Source organism: Electrona antarctica (assembly GCF_951216825.1).
Source record: "Electrona antarctica genome assembly, chromosome: 18".
In the NCBI taxonomy this organism is placed as follows: domain Eukaryota; kingdom Metazoa; phylum Chordata; class Actinopteri; order Myctophiformes; family Myctophidae; genus Electrona; species Electrona antarctica.
Genome location: NC_136799.1, coordinates 8,271,466 through 8,288,779, shown reverse-complemented (window position 1 = coordinate 8,288,779; position 17,314 = coordinate 8,271,466). Strand labels below are relative to the sequence as shown.

General features: G+C 45.1%; 1 protein-coding gene across 3 annotated transcripts in view; it reads left to right on the top strand.

Moving 5' to 3' along the window:
- The window catches only part of ldlrap1b (low density lipoprotein receptor adaptor protein 1b), a 93,647-nt gene that overhangs the window by 63,309 nt on the left and 13,024 nt on the right, over positions 1-17,314 (top strand). For all 3 annotated transcript variants that reach the window (XM_079528141.1, XM_079528140.1, XM_079528142.1), the window contains exons 6-7: positions 6,497-6,595; positions 15,221-15,369. In XM_079528141.1, coding sequence (XP_079384267.1) covers positions 6,497-6,595; positions 15,221-15,369 — 248 coding nt within the window. The remainder of the gene's footprint in view (positions 1-6,496; positions 6,596-15,220; positions 15,370-17,314) is intronic.

The window sequence follows — 17,314 nt, the reverse complement described above, 5'->3', positions numbered from 1 at the left end:
AAATCGTGAAAATATTTATTTCAGACAACTGGATTTTTTTTAATTTTGAGGTCAGGCCTAAATGGGTCAAATAATAAGGGACAATATCGGTGGCACCCAACTGTAGATCGGTATTCATCTCAGTTGCTCAGACAAATCGGCCACTGCACCACTCTGCGCGGACACTTGCTCAACTGACACCACACGTTTGCATGTCATGGGACACAAATCCAGTCAGACGGCGTGTCGCAGGTTCGAGTCCCGATCACGACGACCTTTGCCGCGCGTCACTCACAGGAAATTACTTTCCTGTCAGACTTCTTTTGACACTATCAAAGAAAAAAGCAGAAATAGACCCAATTTTTTTTAAAGAATTGTGGTACTATATGTTATCAAAAACTATTTCTGTTGCACTAAATGTTATCAGACATTTTTGTTTACTATGTAGGTGAAATAGAGGTCGATAGAGGAAATGGTGGTCCTTCGTTATCGTCTTCTCGTTTTGCATTCACACTAAGGTAGGGAGGGGTTTGGTGTCTTGCACGAGGACACTTCGACATGATCTCAGGAACAGCTGGTGATTGAACCGTGAACTTTGTTTGGGGTGATGGCATATAGATGATGAAATACATATTCAACATGGAGTAGAACTATGGGTCATATTAACATATACCAAATCATATTTTTTTTGCAGAGATGGCTTTGGTCAGCCACCGCCACACAGAGACTCAACAACGTGAACAATAGCGTCTCAATTCTGGGTGGGGGGGGCGGGGGGACATTAGCCGAAAATAGCTGATCTCACAATGTGTTACGTTGGAATGTCTTGTGAGCTTGTAGGGTGGCTGTGGCTCAGGAGGTAGAGCAGGTCGTCCAATGATCCATGGGTCGGCGGTTCGAATCCCGGCTCCTCCTGTCTACATGTCGAAGTGTCCTTGGGCAAGACACTGAACCCCAAATTGCTCCCGATGTGCTGGTTGGTACCTTGCATGGCTTCCGCCGCAATCGGTGTATGAATGTGTGTGTGAATGGGTGAATGTAATGCACAATCTATGTAAAGCGCCTTGGATAAAGGCGCTATATAAATGCACCATTTACCATTTACCATTTATTATCGGTGTACAGCTAGGGGGGGGGGGGGAGCATAGACGCCCTGGGGGACTCGGGTCAACCAAAGCATGTAGGGTTTAAGTGTTCAATCAGTTAAGGCCAGGTTTAAGTGTTCAATCAGTTAAGGCCAGCAATCTGGTAAGATTATTTTAATCAAATCTTTGTAGTGGAATTTCCCTTTTTACTTTAAGTTATTACAGCAATGCCCTTGAGTGACAGACTGTGATGAGCTTTTAATCTCCAGCTGCATTAATGGAAGCATTCGTTCCACTGTGGCTCTGTGGCCGCGTCCTTTGAACACATATCAGATGTGTCTTTCCCCAGAGCCTCGTCACAATACACCGGGGAGAAGGAGAAGGAGCAATTAACTAGTGCTATTGTAAAGTGTGTGGGCGTGCTCGTGTGCGTGCGTGTGTGTGTGCGTGCGTGTGTGTGTGCGTGTGTGTGCGTGTGTGTGCGTGTTTTGAGGATGGGCTATAATGACTTAAAATTACTATCGGGATTATGTAAAACTTCTGCCTCGATTCCGACTAATATTCTTTAAAGGAGCATTCAGTGATTTGGGTGATTTGGAAAATCACCCAGTCCGCCCCGGTAACAAAATGTGCACATGCACGCTCTACAGTGGGGGGAAGTGCAACAGGCCAACAGCATGTGCACCAAGGCCCGCCCCCACTCGATCATGATTGGAGGAAGGCCCCTCTCATCCTGATTGGATGAAGGTTTTGCCACCCGCCACCAAAACTGAAACTAGGGTTTTTTGACCCCAGGGGCTCACTGGGGACAGGGAGGAACTCCTTATATGGTCAGCACACTCTATAGTAGAGAGGATTATCCAGAAAAAAAGAAAAAATAAGTGATATTTGAATTAAGTCAAATCACTGAATATACCTTTAATGGTGAAAGTGGCAGATCATACCAGATCAACCCGTTGCATTAGCCATGCGCTGAGAGCTTGTAGATCAGCTAATTCTGTACGTCGCCATTGTACAACTAAGTATAATACAGGGTTCAGTGCTTAATCACACTAAACAGTTATTTAAAAAAACAAATCTAGTCGAGTATTTTCGAAGACTGGACAATATATCGTTATTGTATCGTTATCAATATGATCGGTATCGCAAAAATGCAACGCTATTGCAATATGATATATCTTTGATACATTGTGAGTGATATTGACTTATTTTGCAGTTTGTTTTGAATAATTAGATTTCAATGTTGCAACACTTAAAATATAGAATGTGACATTTTAACGGTAATATCGTATTAATACCGCAGTATTTTGCATAAATACCGATATATGACATTTTGTCCATATTGTGCAGCCCTAGTCGATTGTCGATTCGTTGATATACATTATATACGAGACAAATTCGATTAAGCTGCAAGCTAAGTGTACGAACAAGTCTGTTATTGCTCTGATGCCAGACAGTGAGTCCCCGGTTCCAATCCCCGCTAGCTGGACCGTTGACTGTAACATGTCACTGCTCTCTGGCCTGTCCTGTCTCTCTCTCTTCACGCTTCACTGACTCTGTCTGAGTAAAGGTTGAAAATGGCACACACAAGGGGGGCACGGTGGCACAGTTGGTAGTGCTGTCGCCTCACAGATAGAAGGTCCTGGGTTCGATTCACGCTCGGGACGCTGTGGGTGCTGGCGGCGTGTTTCCTCCTCCGCGTCATCAGTGCCCATACCCGAGGCGGGGTTGGCGAAAGGGCCTTTCTGTGTGGAGTTTGCATGTTCTCCCCGTGTCCCCTAGGGTAGGTACCCTCACAAAAAACATGCAGTAATCCTGGTCTCTAAACTGCCTCCCCCTGGCCAGCCGGGGCGCCTGGTGGAGGGGAAAGGAACTGGTTGGAATAACGTGTTCCTTCCACGCGCTACGTCCAACCAGGGAAACTCCCCCTGTCAGGTGTAAAGGAGCAACTTGGACACTCAGGCATGAAGGAAGCATGAGTTCAAGTCCGTTGCTCTCCCCATGTCCCCCATATATGGGGACTAGGTTGGCGGAGGGTGTGTAGAGCCCAGGATCACATTAGATAATTGACACAGGGGTGAAAAATGGGTTACAAAATTGTGGGATAAAACATTATATAAAAAAAGAAAATGGCACACACACAAAATGGCTGGTCATATTATTTGTTAGGGTTAATGTAAGAGTTGGAATTATAGGATATGGAATGAAAGTAAGTGAATGCCATGTCCCAAAAAGTTTTCTAAATCAATGCGTGTCTGTGTCTGTATATGTCTGTATATGCAATCGTGTGCACGTGTACAAGAATAATTATCTTTGTGCACTCATAAACGGCATGAAATTGTGCACGTATGCGGCGTGTTAGTGTAATGGTCGGCTAGACCCAAGACTGTGGGTGCACACACACACACACACACACACACATACACACACACACACACACACACACACACACACACATCATTATAAAGTTTTATTCTCTCCAGCCGACCGTAACAATGGAAACCACAAATGAGAGTGGTATTGTGCAGGAAATTCTCCTGTGTGTGTGTGTGTGTGTGTGTGTGTGTGTGTGTGTGTGTGTGTGTGTGTGTGTGTGTGTGTGTGTGTGTGTGTGTGTGTGTGTGTGTGTGTGTGTGTGTGTGTGTGTGTGTGTGTGTGTGTGTGTGTGTGTGTGTGTGTGTGTGTGTGTGTGTGTGTGTGTGTGTGTGTGTGTGTGTGTGTGTGTGTGTGTGTGTGTGTGGGGCTCTATTCGACAGCAGGTGAGAGTAGAGGGGATGACTCTTGACACCGCTTGTTAGCAGAGGGACGGGAACTGTCTCACTGTCCCCTGGGGGACAGAACCATGTAGCTGTCTCACTGTCCCCGGGAGCGTTGTGAGCTTGTAGGTCTATTTACGGCATGCGAAGCCACGGTACTTACAACAAAGTATAAATTAAGCTTTTCACCCCATTTCCATCGCAGTCTGGAAACTCACATCTTCACCTTGCACTCCTCATTCCCTATATAATTTCTTGTTGTCTGTTTCGCTAGTTATACTATGCATATTGTATGTCGGTTACTCGTTCACATAATGTTTCGTTATATAAATTAGATGGACCGACACCGTTTGCATGACCAGAAATTCTAAGAATGCTTGAATCCTAACTTATATATTATTTACCTATTATTGTAGTTACTTTGTAGCGCTATTGTTTCATGTTTTTTTTTTGTGCGACAATAATTTACCCTGTTTGTTGACTAAGGTTCATGGTGCTTACTCTAGTCTTGCTCTTTGTAAGGCACTCTAAATGCTTAAAGGAGCATTCAGTGATTTGGGTGATTTGGAAAACCACCCAGTCCGCCCCGGTAACAAAATGTGCACATGCACGCTCTACAGTGGGGGGGAAGTGCAACAGACCAACAGCACGTGCACCAAGGCCCGCCCCCACTCGATCATGATTGGAGGAAGGCCCCACTCATCCTGATTGGATGAAGGTTTTGCCACCCGCCACCAAAACTGAAACTAGGGTTTTTTGACCCCAGGGGCTCACTGGGGACAGGGAGGAACTCCTTATATGGTCAGCACACTCTATAGTAGGGAGGATTATCCAGAAAAAATAAATAAATAAGTGATATTTGAATTAAGTCAAATCACTGAATATACCTTTAAATTGTAACTTGAGTACTGTTTGACTTCAACACATCCCAATGGTGTGGTTTACTGACTGTCAGAAAGTATGTTTTTGTGCCAAGTGTTATTTCTAGGGAGAGTATCTAGGGAAAGCATTCCGTTTATGCTCTACATTTGGTGTGGTAATCGCCTCCTGTTTATCCCATTTTGGGGCGGGAACCCCTTTTGGTGTTAGCATTATGTTATGCTTTAGCTATTGAAAAATCACACCCGTGTGAACTGATTGGTGCAGGGTCTTATATAGCCTGATCAGCTGTGGTCTGACGTAATGTCAGTGACCATAGTAACCATGCTCATTTTTTTGGGTCCCACGTACAGGTACACACATACATAGACACATAAATACAGACAAAGCTGGTTGTTGGAGTGGTTTGCACCACTCAAAAATAGCAGATCTACAAGCTCATAGCGCGCCACCGAGTGGCGCGCTACGAGCTTGTAGATCTGCTATTTTTGAAAAATCAAAGAACCACTGACATAGAAACATAGCTTTCTCAGAAAACTGTCAGGATGTAGAAGACATTTTTAGAATCTGATCTCAGGTCAAAATGGTTTAAGTGACAGTCCATGTTTCATTCATTCTCCAGCGTTGGGGTGTGTTGCGCGGCCCGGCCTGGTGCACAGTGAGCAGAGAGCACATGGCACACACATTGTGGTGTGTTGCACGGCCCGGCCTGGGGCACAGTGAGCAGAGAGCACACACATTGTGGTGTGTTGCACGGCCCCGGCCTGGGGCACAGTGAGCAGAGAGCACATGGCACACACATTGTGGTGTGTTGCGTGGCCCGGCCTGGTGCACAGTGAGCAGAGAGCACATGGCACACACATTGTGGTGTGTTGCACGGCCCGTTCTGGGGCACAGTGAGCAGAGAGCACATGGCACACACATTGTGGTGTGTTGCACGGCCCGGCCTGGGGCACAGTGAGCAGAGAGCACATGGCACACACATTGTGGTGTGTTGCGTGGCCCGGCCTGGTGCACAGTGAGCAGAGAGCACATGGCACACACATTGTGGTGTGTTGCGTGGCCCGGCCTGGTGCACAGTGAGCAGAGAGCACATGGCACACACATTGGGGTGTGTTGCACGGCCCGGCCTGGTGCACAGTGAGCAGAGAGCACATGGCACACACATTGGGGTGTGTTGCACGGCCCGGCCTGGGGCACAGTGAGCAGAGAGCACATGGCACACACATTGTGGTGTGTTGCGTGGCCCGGCCTGGTGCACAGTGAGCAGAGAGCACATGGCACACACATTGTGGTTTGTTGCACGGCCCGGCCTGGTGCACAGGGAGCAGAGAGCACATGGCACACACAAATGAAATGTAAATCATTCGGCAGGGCGGTATATAGCTCGTTAACGTTACAGAGCTGTTGTTTTTCCCTCCTTAGCCACATCCAGTCCCAAGTGCTGGAGACGGAATGGAATAGTTCGCTGGAGTAATGGCTGTCAAACGAACTGCCAAAAGTACCACCAGTTTTGTGTAACTGCATTATAAGCAGCGGCCAACGACACATAAATACTCTATTATACTACTATTTCTTTTTTTTTCTTTCAAGTATAAACATAATCCTCCTGCCAAAGGCTCCACCGTTGCTGCAACCTCTTAACCCTGCGATTGAGAACACAATTATTAGCGCTGTGTTGCTGTGTTTCGCTGACTGCTTATTTCTTCTCTCTTTGTCATCACCCCCCCCCCCCCCCCCCCCCCCCCACTCCTCCCCTACCACCCCCCCCCCCCCCCTCTCATCTTCACCACACAGAGAAGGAGAAACGAGTGAAATCCGGTTCCTCAGACGGGGAGGGAGCCAGCAGCTCCCAGTCGGACAGCTCGGCTAGTCTGGGAAGTCTGAAGGGAGGAGGTGAGTGTCTGTCTGTCAACATGTCACACATCTTCTGACTCCCTCTAACCCCCCCCCCCCCCCCCACCCCACCCACACTCCCCCAATCCTCACTGACATCACCGCCTCAGGGGAACAACTGCTATTCAACCACAGCTTGGGAGTGAGGCCTATAGGTCCAGCCTATTTTTCTTTTTTTTCTTTTTTGTTGCCTCGGGTCATCTCACGATGATGTGCGATCATTTCCTCGGATGCCCTTTATTTTCCAGGATCTGTTGTCATAGGATATTAGCCACTGTACTTCCACGTTTGACATTTTTGGGACGAATATAATGATAATAACGGCGATGTCCTCTAAATATTTGAAGAGAGAGTGTTCCTTTTGTCGTGTAGCGCCAGGTTCATTAACCACCACTTTTTTATATACTGTCGATATAGAACTACAAGCTCACAACATTGCGTTGCATTGCAACCCGTGAGCTTGTTGATGGACTTGCCTATCTTTGCTGCTTTGACAAAATATATATAACGAGAAATGTAGAAGATCTTTGAGAACGTTTCTCTATAAGGATATACCCAAAATAGAGACAATAAGGGTTAATGGTGGTGGTAATAAAATACAAATAAATCGTGGTTCACCCCTCGGCTGCATCGTTAGCATTTCCCTTCAAGGTGTTTGTGGAACGCCGAGGAGGAGAACTCTCTGACAGTCTGACAGCAGCTCTGAACAACAGGAAGCGCTGTTTGTTTGGGAGGAGGAGGACGACGACGCACATTTTCCAAGTTACTGTTCCTTGGCATCCTATTAGCAGACAGACGCGTTCCATTGCAGTGCTGGAAGAAGTACTCGCATGTTTTTAACCCATTTTGAGCAGGAAGGAACCCCTTTTGGTGGTTACATACATTATGTTATAATTTAGCTATTGAAAAAATAGCAGATCTACAAGCTCATAGCGCGCCACCGAGTGGCGCGCTATGAACTTGTAGGTCTGCTATTTTTGAAAAATCGTTAAAATGTTCCTCAAATCTTTCAGAAAATTGTCATGATTTAGAAAACTTTTTTTTTTATTCGACGTCGGGCCTGAATGGGTTAAAGCAGGGGTTCTCAATGTTTTTGGCCGGGGACCCCCGGAAATGCTTTGGCAATGTCTCGGGACCTCCGCCCCGCCCCCTCCCGACCCCCAATATAAATTGACTGCTACTGTACAATAACCTTAAACCATTTTGGGCGGGAACCCCTTTTGGTGTTTTAAGCATTGTTATAATTTAGCTATTGAAAAATAGCAGATCTACAAGCTCATAGCGCGCCACCGAGTGGCGCGCTACGAGCTTGTAGGTCTGCTATTTTTGAAAAATCGTGAAAAAAAAAAAAAAAAAAAAAAACTTTTTTTCTTTCTTTTTTTTTCTTTTTTTTAAATAATTTGGGGACCCCCTAAAATAATTTGGCGACCCCCCCAAGGGGTCGCGACCCACGGGTTGAGAACCCCTGGGTTAAAGCATCAACACGGCAATGTAGATACTGTATACTCTGTTACACAAGTAGGAGTCCCGTATTCAAAAGGTGCTTGAGTAAAAGTACAAAAGCATTTCAACATGTATTCATTTAAAATCTTCTGAAAATAGCAGATCTACAAGCTCGCAGCGCGTTGCGACGCGTTATGTTGTGAGCTTGTAGATCGAATAGGAATAGGAAATACACCAGATGAGTATTAAGATTGATACCTCAACAGTGTACATGAGTACAGTACTTGGTTACTTTTCTTGTAACCACCTTATATCCAGAAAATTGTCATGATTTAGAAAACTTTGTTGTTGTTTTTTTCTTGGTAGGCAGCAGATGGTTGTATTGTAACCGAAACGTCTAGAAAATAAAACGGTTAAAATGCTTTCTTGGTGTGTCTGAGGCGACCCTTTACCTTGGGTTACTTTCCACCACTGTGATCCGGGGCCATGACATGGTGTTGACGGTAACGGAGGTAGAGATCACTGTGATCCGGGGCCATGACATGGTGTTGACGGTAACGGAGGTAGAGATCACTGTGATCCGGGGCCATGACATGGTGTTGACGGTAACGGAGGTAGAGATCCGGGGCCATGACATGGTGTTGACGGTAACGGAGGTAGAGATAGCCTCAAGGCCTCATTAACTCCGTCTATATGCCATGCTCTCTCGGATAAGATGAGAATCATCGTTTTAACCCCAGCGGCACAATGGATCTGCACACACACACACACACACACACACACACACACACACACACACTGGATCTGCACGGCGTTCGTCTCCAGACAGCCCCTCCCCCCTCTTCTCATCAATTGTTTATTTGAGCCTGTGTGCCTTTTTTTTGTCTCCTTCTCCCGCCTGTCCCTGTGTGTGTGTGTGTGTGTGTGTGTGTGTGTGTGTGTGTGTGTGTGTGTGTGTGTGTGTGTGTGTGTGTGTGTGTGTGTGTGTGTGTGTGTGTGTGTGTGTGTGTGTGTGTGTGTGTGTGTGTGTGTGTGTGTGTGTGTGTGTGTGTGTGTGTGTGTGTGTGTGTGTGTGTGTGTGTCTGGGGACCGTAGGATTTAAAAATAAAACATTACACACACGGTTCAAGGTTTCTTTGTTGTTGCATCTCGTGTACAGGTACATAAGAAGTAAAAGTCTTTGTTCTGATTCCTCAGACATTGTAGCAGCAATAACAGTAATAATAATACTATATATTATTATTGCAATGATATACATACAATGATACAGTAACAAAGACAATATTGATTTTTTTAAAAAGACCAAAATAAGACAAGGAATACTTGGATAGCAACATTATCAAAAACTGTTTGACCGTTGGTTCTTGCCGTTTTACCCATTTTGGGCGGGAACCCCTTTTGGTGTTAGCATTATGTTATGCTTTAGCTATTGAAAAATAGCAGATCTACAAGCTCGTAGCGCGCCACCGAGTGGCGCGCTACGAGCTTGTAGTTCTGCTATTTTTGAAGAATCGTGAAAAGTGACATGAAAGTGTTTGAGAACGACCGACATAGAAAAACAGCTTTTTCAAGAAAACAGTCAGGATTTAGAAGACATTTGCAGAATCGTTCCCAGGTCAAAATGGGTTAAGGAGCTTGAAGGTGCTGTGTGCAAGGTTCTTACTTTTATAAGTTCTAAACATCCACAGGCAGTGTTCTTGGCTCTGACCTCAGACCAGCAGTAATGGGAGGCCTTCCACTGAGCACAGGTAGAGATCTGACCTCAGACCAGCAGTAATGGGAGGAACAGAACACTGGCTTCCACTGAGCACAGGTAGAGATCTGACCTCAGACCAGCAGTAATGGGAGGAACAGAACACTGGCTTCCACTGAGCACAGGTAGAGATCTGACCTCAGACCAGCAGTAATGGGAGGAACAGAACACTGGCTTCCACTGAGCACAGGTAGAGATCTGACTTCAGACCAGCAGTAATGTGAGGAACAGAACACTGGCTTCCACTGAGCACAGGTAGAGAAAAGGCTTGGATCTGACCTCAGACCAGCAGTAATGGGAGGAACAGAACACTGGCTTCCACTGAGCACAGGTAGAGATCTGACCTCAGACCAGCAGTAATGGGAAGAACAGAACACTGGCTTCCACTGAGCACAGGTAGAGATCTGACCTCAGACCAGCAGTAATGGGAGGAACGGAACACTGGCTTCCACTGAGCACAGGTAGAGATCTGACCTCAGACCAGCAGTAATGGGAGGAACAGAACACTGGCTTCCACTGAGCACAGGTAGAGAAAAGGCTTGGGTCTGACCTCAGACCAGCAGTAATGGGAGGAACAGAACACTGGCTTCCACTGAGCACAGGTAGAGATCTGACCTCAGACCAGCAGTAATGGGAGGAACAGAATACTGGCTTCCACTGAGCACAGGTAGAGATCTGACCTCAGACCAGCAGTAATGGGAGGAACAGAACACTGGCTTCCACTGAGCACAGGTAGAGATCTGACCTCAGACCAGCAGTAATGGGAGGAACAGAACACTGGCTTCCACTGAGCACAGGTAGAGAAAAGGCTTGGCTCTGACCTCAGACCAGCAGTAATGAGGAACAGAACACTGGCTTCCACTGAGCACAGGTAGAGATCTGGCCTCAGACCAGCAGTAATGGGAGGAACAGAATACTGGCTTCCACTGAGCACAGGTAGAGAAAAGGCTTGGCTCTGACCTCAGACCAGCAGTAATGAGGAACAGAACACTGGCTTCCACTGAGCACAGGTAGAGATCTGGCCTCAGACCAGCAGTAATGGGAGGAACAGAACACTGGCTTCCACTGAGCACAGGTAGAGAAAAGGGCATTAACATTTAGTTTTTCCCTGGTCTTGTCTCATTCGCAAGCCTTTCACGAGTGTCAATACATATCTAAATATAATAAGTAATATAAACTATGAAATTAATTTTGCAAAGAAATATGAATAAATATCACAATATCTGTGTAGATATGTAAATCTAATCTGTCTAGTTTATGTTCATCACATCGAATGTGATGCATGTGGTGCAGTCAAACATTCTCAAGTATTCTCGCACATTTAGTGATTCCTTTTGTGGTGTTTATTTAACACATTTGGGGTAACATGTTCACATTCTTTCCATGATACATTTACAGTGATAGAAGATAAATACTTTGGGACCGGCCATCTGGGAATCAGAAGTTGATCCTTGGCTCCTCCAGGCTTTGTGTCACCTGGTTAAGCGTCCCTGAGCAAGACACTTAAGCCCCAATTGCTCCCCTGTGCGCTCAGTCTGAGCAGGCCACTGCTGGGTCAGTCTGAGCAGGCCACTGCTGGGTCAGTCTGAGCAGGCCACTGCTGGGTCAGTCTGAGCAGGCCACTGCCGGGTCAGTCTGAGCAGGCCACTGCTGGCTCAGTCTGAGCAGGCCACTGCTGGGTCAGTCTGAGCAGGCCACTGCTGGGTCAGTCTGAGCAGGCCACTGCTGGGTCAGTCTGAGCAGGCCACTGCTGGGTCAGTCTGAGCAGGCCACTGCTGGCTCAGTCTGAGCAGGCCACTGCTGGCTCAGTCTGAGCAGGCCACTGCTGGGCAGCAATGTCCCTTCTGGGAACACTACAGAATACCACTTATATTGCACAGTCCAAGGCTGCAGCCTGTAATTTCGGGGAGAAATTAAACCTTTCAACCTTTCAACCTTAACCACGTGAAGTCTATAGCGTCCCTATTCTGGGGGGTGAACATTCGGCCAAAATAGCCGATGTACAAGCTCACAATGTGTTGAGTTGCGACACGTTTGTGTGCTTGTAGATGTGGGGAATGCTAATGGACCTAGTTTTACTTTACGTAGAGCCTTAGGGCACTTTGGTCAAATAAGTATATAGGGTTTAAGTGGTTAAAACCATCACTTTTTAGTGCCACAGCAGGATCTTGGCTACGGAAGCAGTTTGAGGATGATCTGCTATGTTTTTCAGGACACCGGCCCAGAGAAGCTCGGCATCACATGTTTGGAGTTGTATCCTCGTCAAGCATTCAGCATGACTTTTGGCCAACCCTGTAATAGTTCTTCCTGTCAAATAGCCCAATCGTATTGCAGGGTAACCTTCTTTGCCAAAAGAGTTTTCATTGTCGACCCTGAAGAGGTGATTGGGGACCAGCAAGGCTTTTAACGCGCTTTAACTGAAGGCTATATTTATGTACCTTTCTGTCTGGCTGATAGAATGCACCCTCCTTCATCAGAGGGGCTGTCAGAGTGTGGGATAAGTGTGTGCTGTTGTCTGAGGTGATTCAGCTTTATTTGCCAAACATGATACGCCCCCCTCCCCTCCAACCGACCCCCCCCCCCCCCCCCCCCCCCCCCCCCCCCATCTTCCTGCCAGTCACATTATCTGCTGCATGTGTAAGGTGTTGTCGTGCATGCTTGCATGCCTTCCCCTGAGTCAGCATGTGGCTACGGAATACGGTCACTCCAGTATGCAGTCAACCCCTTTTGGTGTTAGCATTATGTTGTGCTTTAGCTATTGAAAAATAGCAGATCTACAAGCTCATAGCGCGCCACCGAGTGGCGCGCTACGAGCTTGTAGTTCTGCTATTTTTGAATAATCGTGAAAAGTGACATGAAAGTGTTTGAGAACGACCAACATAGAAAAACATAGCTTTTTCAAGAAAACAGTCAGGATTTAGAAGACATTTTAATACGGTCACTCCAGTATGCTGTCCCACTGGTCTAAAATAACATGAGCACATGTACTCAAGTACTGTACTTGGGAGTACAATTCTGAGTTTTGTTTTTGAGTGGTGCAACCACTCCAACAAACAGCAATGTCCGTGTGCAGTGTCCGTGTGTGTATGTCACTATGAGCACGAGTACCAATGACTACCACAAGTGGCGCTGTTGTGCCAGAAAAAGAGAGAGAGAGATGGTGCTGCCTGCTAATGAGAGACAGAGAGCGGGGGGGGGGGGATTATTTTTTTTACTTTAGTGGATTATTTCCCATTTTTAATACTTTTACACTACATCTCAGAGGCAAATATTGCACCTTTTACACCACTGGAATTGTTTGAAAACTTCCGTTACTTTGTGGATTTTAGATTATTATTACAAAACATAAATTAACCACTTGGATTCCCCTATATTTGGACTACTTGAAAATAGACAATCTACAAGCGGTTCGCGGTGCGACCTGCTTGTAGATCTGCTATTTTTAATACATTTTAGACATAATGATGACTTATGAAATGGAAGATTCTGCATAATCAGTACTTTTACTTTTGATAATTTGTCAATTTTTGATTACCAGACTTTTACTTGTAACAAGAGTCTCTACCTTGCAGTATCGATACTTTTACTTGTAACAAGAGTCTCTACCTTGCAGTATCGATACTTTTACTTGTAACAAGAGTGTCTCTACCTTGCAGTATCGATACTTTTACTTGTAACAAGAGTGTCTCTACCTTGCAGTATCGATACTTTTACTTGTAACAAGAGTGTCTCTACCTTGCAGTATCGATACTTTTACTCAAGTAAAAGTACTTTTTTCCACCACTGGTGGATCCCTCCTCCTTGAAGGCAGGAACCTGATACCACTCGGTGCTTTCCAGGGGTCAACTCTCCAAACAGGGGTCCCTCGTATCAGGAGACTAATCTCTTTCAGATAATTGCCTCCTCAGTGAAAGGGAAAACGCTGTAAATGCCAATGAGCCGGTCGGTTGTTGACGGGGAGAACGCTTGATGGCGAACCGCTGCTACAGCCCCGACTCTCTGCCTTTTACGAGCACTTCTCTGCTTGCATAATGGGGTTGCATAATGAGGGGGGGGGGGGGTCATCTTAGGATAATGGGGGGCGGAGATATAAGAGGGTGCTTCATGGACTCGAGCTGTGCTAATAAGGTAGATTTGGAAAACTCGATGAGTTTTGACCTCTCGCTTCTCCAGAGACTTCCGCAGCCTTAAATACGGAATAGCTAGACATTAAGGGTTTGCACTTTGCACACTACTGGCCTACGTTAAACACGCACGCTCACATGCACGACTGCACGCACGACATGTGCACGTACTTGCGCACACACACATACCGGTACACACGCACACACACACACACTATTAAACTACCGTGGCCAGCTAAGCCATTAGAAAGCGATCCCATTACGGAACACTGGTGTCTCCACGGGTAGCTGTGCAAGTCGCCGGGTTATTCCTCGCTCACTTATCACTAAGTGACAATCCACAGATGGTCCTGTTGATGAGACACATTCGAGGCCTAATGAGGATGGATTTGATTGTTTTGATTGTTTACCGTGACGCAGGTATACGGTATGATAATCATGAGCGCCCGGGTAAATGGGTTTTGGGAGCACATCCATCTTCATAATAAAGTTATCTTACCGCTTAAGATTGTAATCCCGGGAGACTTGAACCCCCGGGGCGAATGTCTAGATTGTATTTAAATTGCTGTGCAAAGGCAAGGCTTTGTGACCAATCTTAAAGACCAGTGAGATGAAAAATACGTCTTTCACACTTTTAGAACATATCCGTGGTCATCATATGGGCATACCAACAATAGATGTCAAAACAATGGGAAATATTGTGTATTTTTCAAATCAAAAGTCCCTGAAAAGCCAATTCTTATTAGTAATTACTTCTTGTGAACGAAAACTTGCTGTGTGATGACATTCATATAGACTCTTATAAATATAAATGAATCTTGATTTCATGAATACATTCATAGACTCTTATAAATATAAATGAATCTTGATTTCATTCAACTGTTTGATTGCCATAGCTGCACGTTCCTTCAAACACAGCTGATTTTAATTACGAAGTGTATTATCATTCAAGGTGACTTCCAGACTGTGTATCACTCATTTTAAACTTAATCAGCACACCAAAAATATGTATCTGGAAATATCTTAGGTTAGAAATAAGCCACGTAGTAGCGAACATGCTTAGCTGGCCGTCTCTCTCTCTCTCTCTCGTAAACAAACACTATCCTTGCTGGACACGGCTGCAGTGATTGATATTCAAACGTCCCATAGCCTGAAGGGATGGGACTTTCTGATTGGTTCGGAAACATACAAACTTCCGTTTCAGACTGAAAGAAACGTCAATATAATACGACAGAACAAAGCCATTGCAGTCCGACTTTAATATTTCACATGCATGCTTTTTTGCCGTTTTGTCCTGTCTTACAGAGGTGGCTACAGGGAACCTTCTGGACTTAGCGGAAGGTGCCAACATGGCGTTGGTCCACTCGGAAACAATGGAGAGCGAACCAATGGAGAGTGAACCAGAACCCTTCATGGTGCACAACCACACCGCTGGAAACAACAATATTGTATGGGTAAGGTGCCCATTTAGACCTGAGGACCATTCTACAAATGCCTTCTAAATGCATAACTGAAAAACTCATGTTTCTATATCAGTCGTTCTCAAACATTTTCATGTCGAGGACCCCCAATGTAATTGGCCGCCGACCCCCATCTGAAAATATGTTCACCCCAGAAGCAAAGATTTGAGTTAAAAACTTTGGCTCACATTTTCACGATTTTTCAAAAATAGCAGACCTTGTAGATCTGCTATTTTTCAATAGCTAAAGTATTACATAATGCTTAAAACACCAAAAGGGGTTCCTGCCCAAAATGGTTTAGCCGGCTGCTGGGGCTCGATAAGATGCCGGGGGAAAGAATTGGGTGTTAAGTCAAACATGCCTGGTGATACCATTACCTGTTGTACTCAGAGGGACAGAGTTTATATTTATACATGCCTGGTGATACCATTACCTGTTGTACTCAGAGGGACAGAGTTTATATTTATACATGCCTGGTGATACCATTACCTGTTGTACTCAGAGGGACAGAGTTTATATTTATACATGCCTGGTGATACCATATTACCTGTTGTACTCAGAGGGACAGAGTTTATATTTATACATGCCTGGTGATACCATTACCTGTTGTACTCAGAGGGACAGAGTTTATATTTATACATGCCTGGTGATACCATATTACCTGTTGTACTCAGAGGGACAGAGTTTATATTTATACATGCCTGGTGATACCATTACCTGTTGTACTCAGAGGGACAGAGTTTATATTTATACATGCCTGGTGATACCATTACCTGTTGTACTCAGAGGGACAGAGTTTATATTTATACATGCTACCATTACCTGTTGTACTCAGAGGGACAGAGTTTATATTTATACATGCTACCATTACCTGTTGTACTCAGAGGGACAGAGTTTATATTTATACATGCCTGGTGATACCATTACCTGTTGTACTCAGAGGGACAGAGTTTATATTTATACATGCCTGGTGATACCATATTACCTGTTGTACTCAGAGGGACAGAGTTTATATTTATACATGCTACCATTACCTGTTGTACTCAGAGGGACAGAGTTTATATTTATACATGCCTGGTGATACCATTACCTGTTGTACTCAGAGGGACAGAGTTTATATTTATACATGCTACCATTACCTGTTGTACTCAGAGGGACAGAGTTTATATTTATACATGCCTGGTGATACCATTACCTGTTGTACTCAGAGGGACAGAGTTTATATTTATACATGCCTGGTGATACCATTACCTGTTGTACTCAGAGGGACAGAGTTTATATTTATACATGCCTGGTGATACCATTACCTGTTGTACTCAGAGGGACAGAGTTTATATTTATACATGCTACCATTACCTGTTGTACTCAAAGGGACAGAGTTTATATTTATACATGCTGTTGACCTCGGTTCACACAATGCTGCATTGAACAGAACCTGCCTTATCAGATGGTACACATAGCAGGAGAAGGCGAGGTTCTGCCTTTGGCCTACATTATAACCACTTAGTTAAATCTATGCACTTATTTGAGAGGGCTGACCCCCCCCCCCCACACACACACACACACACACACACACACACTTGGCAGGCAGACAGACAACTATGTGTTGTGAGCTTGTAGATCGCCCGTTTCGACGGCCAGAACGAGGCCGCTGGGGTTCATGTGGTTAGTGCGTGCAAACCGGATGGAAAAAAGGCTAGAATTCGAATTTTCTCATAACCCAGACCTTGCATTTTATAGCCATACTTAAAGGGGCATTCCACTCATTTTCAACATTTTACTATGTCATTAATGTACCTTTTAGAGCTGTTGTGTGGAAATAATAAAAAAGTTCCCCCATTCTGTGTTTCCTAGAACTAGAGGTCTGAAAAAAACACATCTTGATGATGTCATCAAGATGTGTTTCACCATGTTAATGATTTTTTTCATAATTACAGTT